General features: G+C 46.6%; 1 protein-coding gene across 1 annotated transcript; it reads right to left on the minus strand.

Annotated features, from left to right (window-relative positions):
- Positions 1–1025: 1025 nt before the first annotated feature.
- Positions 1026–9519, minus strand: CYP1B1 (cytochrome P450 family 1 subfamily B member 1). Its single transcript, XM_079792512.1, has 3 exons — positions 9139–9519; positions 7679–8722; positions 1026–4908 (listed from the first exon to the last, which is right to left on the minus strand). The coding sequence occupies exons 2-3, from the start codon at positions 8719–8721 to the stop codon at positions 4320–4322; spliced, it is 1632 nt and encodes a 543-aa protein (XP_079648638.1). The 5' UTR covers position 8722; positions 9139–9519; the 3' UTR covers positions 1026–4319.
- Between the last annotated feature and the right edge of the window lie 482 nt (positions 9520–10001).

Raw genomic sequence — 10001 nt, forward strand, 5'->3', positions numbered from 1 at the left:
TAAACCAATTCATAGCCATACCCTTGGCTGCTAAAGTCATGTTCTCAAGCCAGTGTATCAATAACATGGTGTGCAATTTTACTTCACAGTTTCTCTTCTTGTTTTCACAGTAATGGGAGCTAAAGTCTGGAAGCAATCAGAGCCCTTGGCACTGCACAGTGCTGCCATCTGGGAGGGTGGGGCAGTGAAGGCCTGGAGACCACAGAGGGGCCCTATGAAGCCAAGTCTTTCCCCAGGTAAATAAGGCATCAGAAAAATATTCCCACGTAGTGTACTACAGAATATGCTCATCCATTCTATTTTATTGGACATTAACTGCACTTATTAATATATATGTATTTTAAAAATGAATGAATGAATGTGTATCAACCAAATAAAACAAGTAAAAATAACAAGGAATGAAATACTCAAGGAAAAGATGAATGTGCTGTTGCAAGGAAAAAACGTGCCCTCCATTTTTTAGACGAAGCAGAAATGTAAGGCCAGAGTCTTACAGTCCCACTCGATTCAATCTTTCAAAATTAAAATGAATTCCCATTAATTTTGACATTGGTGTTGTTGTTTGCTATTCAAACTGAATGTCTGTGTTGGTTCTTACAAATTCAAAAATATGGAAGTCAGGAATTTGGTAGGAAACTGAGTGGTGCAAGCCTATTTTAAAAAGAAAAAAAAAAAAGGAAAGGAAGGAAGTAACCTAAAATGCAGAATGACCAAATAAAATGCTTACAATGCAACATTTTAATTCAAGCACTTAAAAATAGTAGTTGATAGGAAGGCCTGACCAGCATGGCTCAGTGGCTGAGCATCGACCTATTAACCTGGAGGTCATGGTTCGATTCTGGATCCCCAGTGTGGGCCATGCAGGAGGCAGCCAGTTGATAATACTTTCTCATAATTGATGTTTCTATCTCCCTCTCCCTTTCTCTCTGAAATCAATAAAAATATATTTTAAAAAATAGTAGTTGAAATGAATAGATGCATTAGGCTATATTTGCTACAACATAAAGTAAAACTTCATAACAAGATTATGAAAGTGATTTTTATTATTTCGGCAATGGTGTCCTATTATAGGTAATTATAGATACAGAATTTTTAATTTGGTATATCAAACAGTAAAAGCTACATATTAATGCTGTGTCCCTATAATCTATTTCAGGTACAACTATGCATTATAGTCACTATGTACAGATTAAAAGCATACATGATAAAATACAAAAATAATAAAAGGTTAAATAAGAAGTTATCCTTGAGTTATAAACATCTAATAAAGTATAGCTTTTTATACACATTTGTTTCATAGCTAAAAACACACGAATATATAATGCTATGCAATTATCTGATCTAATATAGATGTAATATGAAAATATTAAGGCTATAATAATATTTCACAGGTAAAGGCTAAGTTCTGAGACATGAAGGCTTTTAGATAACCCACAAAACAAACCTGAGACACCTTCTTTTTATTTTGGAAAACAAGCAATTTTCTTATAAAGTCAAAGCTTTAATATATACTTTATTGCAATTACCTGGAGTAGACGTTCTGACTATAATGGTGACCAGCAAGTGCATTTTTTTCTCTGGCAGAAATAAAACGAGGTTTTCTGATTAGACAGTAACATGATTACTGTAGCCCCCAAATTTGATTATTTTTCTTTGTTTTGGGGTTTGCTTTCCTTCCTTTAACTAGGTTAGAAACGTATTAAATAAACCAGCTAACCTCTAAGCATCCACCTTACTTTCTTCTATATAAGCACAGCTTTCCCACTGCTGAAAGCACATTAACTGAGCCCACGTACATAAAAACTGCATTAAAAACAGATTATAGCACATCTGGATCTGGTTTACTTAATGAGGCATCCAGATTAGTACGTGATTACTGTGCTGCCACACACCTCCCAGAATACGTAGGGTAAGGCAGCCCAAAGTCACTTTCTCAGCCCTGCTGGAGGGAGCGGGGAGGGGAGAAGGTAATAATATTTTGGAATTGCCAGTACCAAAAAATTTTAAATGTATTGGTAGGCCTCGTTTCTATAGTTGACTTTAGAGCCCTTAAAAATACTGGCACAAACAGTTTTTCATATTCGAGATGAACGGCTATGAGATTTTATAATTAAAATTATGTGAAATTTCTACTAATAAAAAATTTCAAAATACAGCTCTGGCCAGGTGGCTCCGTTGGTTGGAGCGTCGTCCTGTACACCAAAAGGTTGTGAGTTCAATTCCCTGTTATGGGTTCAGTCCTGGTCAGGGTGCATACGGGAGGCAACCGATCGATGTTTCTCTCTCATACTGATGTTTCTCTCTCTCTCTCTCCCTTCCCTTCTCACTAAAGAAAAATCAATAAAAACAAATCCTCAGGTGAGGATTAAAAAGAATTTTGAGTTACAAAATAGATCTAATATGTTGCAGATTTTTAAAAGTCTACTTGGGATTTAATACAGGTACACGAAAAACATCTTTTTTCTAAATATTCCTATTTCAAATTAATTAAATTGGAATGAGTGGGGAAATGTTTAACCGTCTTTCTTCCTTTTCAGTTTTTCACTCTTGACTCTTTCCACCCCTATACACACAATCATGATACACTCCTTCCTTTATAATTTGGATGAAAGTTAAACCTTCAAACTTCATTTTGTACTCTTACAATCTTCCATCACTTTTTTTTAAGGTTTTCAGATTATTTGCATAAACTAAATGTATACATTTAGTTCAAGCTTTATGTTTTCAGTTACCAGAGGGACGGCTCCCTGGGTTGCCCATCTTAGACAACACAATTTATCCGATCAGCTTCAGTGATACACAATGCAGTCCCTCAAAACAGCCACCCCGAGACTACCTTCTGATTCTGACTTTCCAAAACACTGACATTAACGCTATTTTTACAAATTATTTAAAAGGAAAAATAGGTCTGTTATAATTTTCCCTCTTCTTTCTTAATAAAGGTAACATTCAGGTAATTTGTTGCATTGTTTGCTATTCATCAGGAAACACAGGTGAAATTTCTCTGCATCCCAATGGCTAACGGTCAGATTTCCAGTAACTTCAACTTGTACTCAATAATTAGAATGTCTTTAAAATTAAATTAAATTTTAAGCATGCCAAGAGTTTGGAATTATAACATATTAACTTGATCAATTTTTAAAAGAGATTCTGTATTATGAATAGAATTTTAATAAATATATTGTAAAGTAATAAGGAAGAGACATCTTGCAGACCCAATTTTGAGATTTTTCAGTTGTCATTCGAGTTTTGGATGAAAGGCAAGACTTTGCTTCAACTTGGTTTCCATGTCAAAAATAGGTAGTTGACTTAATCTAACTCATTTTATGTATTTGAGACAGAATTAGTTGAATTGGTTATACTTTTCAATTTTCTATGACAATATAAAAGATATATGTTGTACAACCTTTTCTTGACCAAAATAATTAATACTAAGAATTTAATAATAAAATAACTAATACATATTGCCTATGAATAATTATATGTGTATACATACTGTGTACTATTGGGTGATTTTTTAAAAAGCTATGCTAATTATTGAACTCAGTGCATTGCAATTACATAATTTAAAGCTTAGCTGGGCTGGTAAGTCTTGTTTTTTTTTGGGGGGGGGGGCGGAGGATGTTGCTTACAATTGAAATTCCGTACTTTGGCAATCAACACAGCTTGGAATGTTTTACAATTTAACAACTTACATTTTATAATGAATGATAAATCACTGAAACCCACTATAATCATTAAACCAACTACTATTAATTTCCTTTTCAGCAAATGACTTTATGAACCATCCTAAAAGGTATGAGAAAGCACATCAGTAGGCCAAAAGATAAATCCATCCACAGATACCAGAGCCTAACTAAGCTATTGTATTGACAAGGAACTTTCGGTCTGAATCTTTTCCCTCTCACCCTGAGTCACATGTCTTACACTGAAATTATTTGCCTTTGCATATTCAACAATATATTCTGAAACTTTGCTTAATACGGTTTTCTACTGCTGTTCAGCCCACAGAACGTCCACCTGGGATCCCACCCACGAAAGCATGGTATTGGAAGTACCTCTTCACCAGGTAGTTCTGCATGTGGGCCCAAATGTGTTTTATCTCCAAAGAATGCTCTCTGGAGAAAGGACTCCCAGCATTCCATGTGTGTATAAAACTTCTTTGGGCCTCTTCACTCCTGAATGGAAAAGGAATCTTCCCAGAGCTCCTGCATAGCCCGGTGCTGATCTGGGCTCACTTTGGAGGCGAACTGAGAAAATGTTACTCCCCATCCCCCAAAACTTGAGTCCTTCTAAAATTCCAGCTTGCTTCTGGCTTCTCACTGGCAGTCTTCCTCGGCTTGCAACGTTTGGACAGCCCTGTCGAGGAGCTCCATGGACTCTCTGAGAGTGACATTGATCTTAAATGACTTGGGTTTCATGGACAGGCCGTAAGTAAAATCCATTTTTGCGGGCTCCTCGGGATTGGCCTTGAAATTGCACTGGTGAGCCAGGACAGAAACCAAGAGAAACAGCAGTGTCTTGGAAATCTCTTCCCCGATGCAGCGCCGTTTGCCCACTGAAAAAATCATCACGGTGCTGGCCAGGTCCTTGTTGAGGAAGCCGTCCTGGTCCAAGAACCGGGTGGGATCGAAGTCCTCCGGGTTAGGCCACTTGGCGGGGTCATGATTCACGGACCACTGGTTAACAAACACCACCGTGTCCTTGGGAATGTGGTAGCCCAAGACAGAGGTGCTGACAGTGGTGGCGTGGGGAATGGTGATGGGCACAAAGCTGGAGAAGCGCATGGCTTCGTAAAGAAAGGCCATGATGTAGGGCAGTTTGGGCTGGTCATCCAGGCAGGGCAGACGGTCTCGACCCACGACTTGGTCCAGTTCGGCCTGCAACCGAGCCTGCACTTCAGGGTACCTATTTGGTAAAAATGCAGAGGGAGAAAACGGGTGAGGAAAACTCATACTTCTTTCACGTAGAGAGCACATGACAATTTATTTTAATCCCACTCTCTTTATCTGAATCAGGGACTGACTTAACTTTTCCGTGCCTCCCCCCAAAATAATCCAAAACTATTTTTCTAATTTCTCACTAAGTTGCAAGATGGATACGTTAGCAGTTACATTTCCTGTAACAGGCCTCACATGGCTAACACTCTCTTTCCTATCATAAGTCAAAAAAGGTCTCAGTTTTCTCACCCTGAAAAAGTATGATCATGGACAAGGCCAACTTCTCCAATAGAGGAAGCAGGCACAATGCTTAGGACTCACAATACTTTCCAGAGGCCCAAGAAATATTTTCTTTCTTTCTTTCTTTTTTATCAGAAGGGGAAAAAATGAACTTTTCGGTCAAAGAAAATGTTTTAACATACAATTTTAATGTATTTATCTTTATACCAATATAGTCATAAAATATAATTTTCTTTTTTATGGAGTAAGGTATCTACAAAGACAAAAGCAAAGCACCCAAGGCCCATAAGAGTTAAAATGCAGCCCTGAAAGAAGATCCTTCCCCCCCCCCCCCCCCCCGCCCCTCATCTCCCTACTGTTCTCGTTGGTACAAAGGTGATCGGTATATCTTCTAAATGTGAAAGCAAATTCCCAGTGTTCATGAGATGATGGTACCAATTGAAATACGCATTCACTATTGGTGACATAAACTAGCACAATCCTTTTGGAAAACAAAATCTTACTACAAAGCAAGGTCCAAAAGGGTAACCTCTCCCCACTCTTTGTAAACCCGGTAATCCACCTAGCAATGTATTTTCAGGAGATAACAAATACAAAGATATATAACCACAACAATGGCTGAAATTTTTTAAATGCAAACGACCACAGTAAAGCTCAAGCAATGGTTATATACAATGATTATATTACGATGGCAAAATATTATGTAACCATCAAAAATTACTACCGTGGACATGTTAGCAATCTAGCAACATGATTTTTTAAAATTATCAAAATAAAGTTTAAAAGATGGGGAAATAGCCGTTACAATAAGAGGAAATGTGAGAAGTAAAAAAAAAAAAAAAAAAAGTAAATAATTATTGCAACCCTGCAGACCAAACCCTCTTTATCCCAATTGTTCAACTCTGCCAGTGCTGCAGTATGAAAGCAGCCGTAGCCAGTAGGTACATGTATTTTATTCCTTTTGATAAAACCTATATACAGAAGTGGATGGAGAAAAATGTACTTATCAGCTATATTGAATCGGAGGTGACCCCAACTTTGTTTTATTTCCTTTCTCGGCCCAATCTGTTTCTAAATGAAAAAGAAAGTCTGTTTCCAAAGATAACATGTGTATCTAGGAATGCTAAGGATCTACTGATCCCCTTTTGGGATGTTTTCTTTCTGACCTACCTCCCCCCACTATGAGTTTCTGTGATCATAATACGGAGAAGCGATTTTAAATATACAAAATATTCAATTTGTGAAAGTAGCCGTACAGGAGCTAAGGGTTGCAGTGTTGCAGGGGATTCTAATAAAAAGCTGTCTTTGCCTTTCAGTATCTGAGGTGTCAGAAAATTCAGCATTCCCCACAGCTAACTTGTGCCACCAAGAAATGTCACCACCAGGATTTCTGGTCTCTCCAGGCAATCAAGATTTGCCTTGAGCCAGACATTTGCCCGCTGGGGTCGAGTTGCCAGACAAAAACAATGGCTAATCTTTTAGTATACGTATGTCCTATGTGAAATGTATTTTTTATTTGCTAAATTTGGCACCAAGTGATATGTGGAACTTGTCTGATTCGTGCGTTTAAGGAGCTTCATAAAGGTCCGAGATCTTAATCAAGATGGTCTCTGGAGACCAGCTAAACGATCTAGCGGGGCCCTGGGGCCAGGAGGTCCGCAGGGGCCTCCTGGATGCCCTGTTTGCCTTTCTGGGCGCTGTTCCGCGCTGGGTAAAAGCGACTGCTTCTCCAGTTCTTTACGCATAAGACACTTACTCCTAGCGCGGCTGTTTTACAAAATCCATTACAGCCCACTGGTTCCCGACCTCCAGCCTAAAACTTCCACGAGGACTAACCAACCCGGGGCCAAGTCTGAGGGCCTCCAGAGCCGCCTCCGAGCGCTTCCTTTCCCGGGGAACAAAGCCCGGACAGGCCGATGGCTCTTACCGCCCGGCCTGGGGGCCTGGGATCTGCTCGGAGGAGCGGCGAGCTGGCTAGGCTGCTGTGTGCATTTCATGCACTGACCGCGTTACCCTTGCTTTCTTTCGGAACCGGTCCAAGTATGCTGCTCCTGTGGCAGGGAGGAAGAGATCTGGACGGATCTGCGGGCACTTAATAAAATCTTGTTTTTCCAGGGGTTTCTCACAAATGTGTTCCTACTTGGAGACGCAGCGACAAAAATCAGAGATTCGGAGAGGTCCCGCTGGGTGGGGCGTGCCCGCTCGCGTGTCCCTAACCGTCCTGTTGCCGCCTGCCTTGCGGTTGGAGGACGCGAGGTCAGATTTGAGAGGTGGCGTCCTGCAGCGAAACCTCAAACCCTCCTTGCGCGCTGGTCGCGACCTCAGCCTATGCTGGTCCCACTGCACTTTTTTTTTGTTTTATTTAATTTTAATTTTATTTTATTAAGGTATTACATACGTGTCCTTATCTCCCCATTGCCCCCCAACGCTCCCCCCCGCCCCATGCACCTTTTATAGGAGGGAAGGAAGGCCCGACCCACGCCGCCCGGAGGCTTTACCTGGTGAAAAGGACGAACAGCCACTGCAGCGCGGTGGAGAGCGTGTCCTGGCTGGCGCCAAAGATGTCGGTGACAGTAGACGGCACGTAGTCCTCATCCAGCCGCGCGGCGCTGTCGCCCGAGCCCTCGGCCGCCTCCTTCCCCACCGAGAGGATGCAGGCGTCCATCAGGTCGCGGGGGGCGGCCCCGGGACGGAAGCTTTCGCGGTGCCTCAGGAACTTGTCGAGGACGAAGTTGCTGAAGTTGCGGTTGAGCTGCTGGAACTCTCGGAAGGTTGTGCGCAACGGGTTGGGGAAGCGCAGCAGCCAGGGCAGCACGTCCACCAGGCTGCCCGCGCCCACCGTGCGCCCGAACTCCTCGTTGTGGCTGAGCAGCTCGCGGAACTCGGCGTCCTCGTGGCTGTAGCGGCAGCCGAAGCACGCGGCGCTCATGACGTTGGCCACGGCCACCAAGGTCAGCGGCCGCGGGTCGAGGAAGGCGCCGCCCGCGCTGCCGCGCACCAGCAGCTCCACCAGCTCGCGCGCCTCGCCCAGCACGTGGCCCTCGAGGACGCGGCGGCTGCGCGGCTGGAGCGGGGAGAAGGCGCGCATGGTGCCCTGCGCCGCGCGCCGCTGCGCCTTCCAGCGCTCCGAGTACCGGCCGAACGCCAGGCTGCGGCCGCCCGACACCACGCGGAAGGAGGCGAAGGGCGGCCGGTCAGCGAAGGCGGTGGCCTGCTGCACCAGGGCCTGGCGAATGGCGCGCTCGCCGTTCAGCACCACCACCGGGCAGCCGCCCAGGCGGATCTGGAAGACGTCGCCGTAGCGCCGCGCCAGGCGCTCGAACGCGAGGTGCGGCGCGGGGCCCATGGCCGCGGCGTTTCCGATCAGCGGCCACGCAAAGGGGCCCGGGGGCGCGGGCCCGGGCTGCTGCCGCCGCTGCCTCAGCAGCCACTGGCCCACGTGCACGGCGGCCAGCACCGAGAGGAGCAGCAGGAGCGTGGTTTGCTGTGCGGACAGCGTGATGGGCAGCAGGGGATCGTCGAGGCTAAGCCTGGTGGCCATGCTGCAGAGAGAAGGGCGAAGGCGTGACCTTCAGGTGTGAGCAGAAAGGGGCGGGCGCCCCATGCCCCTGTCCGCGGCCTGGGGCTGAGCCATCAGCGGTTGGGGGGAGGGAGGCCACGGGTAGGTTAGGAAGGGCTGCCTCACTGGAGAAGCAGCTGAAGACGTCCTTTCCCTTCCCAAACCCACTCCCCACAGGAAAGGGAAGGGGGCGTGTTTCTGCTTCTCTGCGATCAGCTCCCCGTCCCACCGCAGCCGCCTAACGGTCCCTGCAATTCGGGGACCACACGGCGGGGGCATCGAGGCGCTCAGCTCTCTCTAAGGGACTATCACCCCAGCCCTGCGCCTCCCCGCTAACCCCCCATCTGCGAGAACCCAACAGGAGAGGCCGCGGGAAGGCAGCTCGGCAGACACACTGACCTGCGAAGAGGCACGGTTTCCAGCGGCGAGGGACCGCGGGCTCCGAGCAGGGGCGGGGGCGAGACGACAACCTGAGTGTCTCCAGAGAGCGGGACGCCCGCCCCAGACACCTGCTGCTGGAGCCTGCGCGCTCACTCTGGAGTTCAGGAGGCGCTGTCAGAGCTAGGGGCGCTTGGATGGGGATGGGGACGGAGAAAGGTGGCTCCTTCGCGGAGCCCCGCTGCACGTGACGCCTCGGCAAAGCCGGCGTTTCCTAACAGCGTGGGGATTTAGGTTAGGGGGGTGTATGCGTGGAGGCAATCCCCCAGTTCTCACGACCCCCCGAGCTGGTGGCTCTGACAGCTGGAGTCGCAGAGGCGTGGCCCGTTTGCACACAGCCACTCCAGAGTCAGAACGCGCCATCCGTTTTTAAGGTCTGAGCAGAGGGAGGAGGCAGCCGGACCTGGCGGGGGCGGGGCGCGCCGGAGGGCGGGGCGCGCCGGGACGGTCCCCGAGGCTCGGACTCCCACTGGAGTCGCCGCACGCAGGTGGTCACGCGAGGCGGCTCCGGCGCGCCCCGCCGGCCTTGGAGAAGGAGCTGTTGATTTTACCAGTAGCGGCGGCCTGAACTTTTCGTGTACCCGAAAACCGCTGTTCATCACAGTCACCCCCCATCGTGGCCGCACGGTTTCCGGCGGAATGCGCTCCGGCCAGAATCTGCCCAGACCGCTGAGCGCTCCCCCGAAACTCCCTTCCCTTCCCTTCCAGGGACTTCAGCTTCGGTCCCGAGGGAACGCTGCTCGGGATGCTTGGGCGCCCTAGCCAGGAAGGGAAACCTGTCCGCCTGGAAAAGAGGAAAGTTGGGTTTGTGGCGCGGTTTGCCC

The sequence above is a fragment of the Cnephaeus nilssonii genome (assembly GCF_951640355.1).
Source record: "Cnephaeus nilssonii genome assembly, chromosome: 15".
Classification (NCBI taxonomy): Eukaryota; Metazoa; Chordata; class Mammalia; order Chiroptera; family Vespertilionidae; genus Cnephaeus; species Cnephaeus nilssonii.

What these genes read in the sequence shown, in the direction of transcription:
- CYP1B1 (XM_079792512.1), bottom strand. Translation starts at nt 8,721, where the DNA reads ATGGCCACCAGGCTTAGCCTCGACGATCCCCTGCTGCCCATCACGCTG. An exon ending in CTGTTCGTCCTTTTCACCAG is followed by an intron (nt 4,909 to 7,678) that starts GTAAAGCCTCCG and finishes TTTACCAAATAG; the next exon opens with GTACCCTGAAGTGCAGGCTC.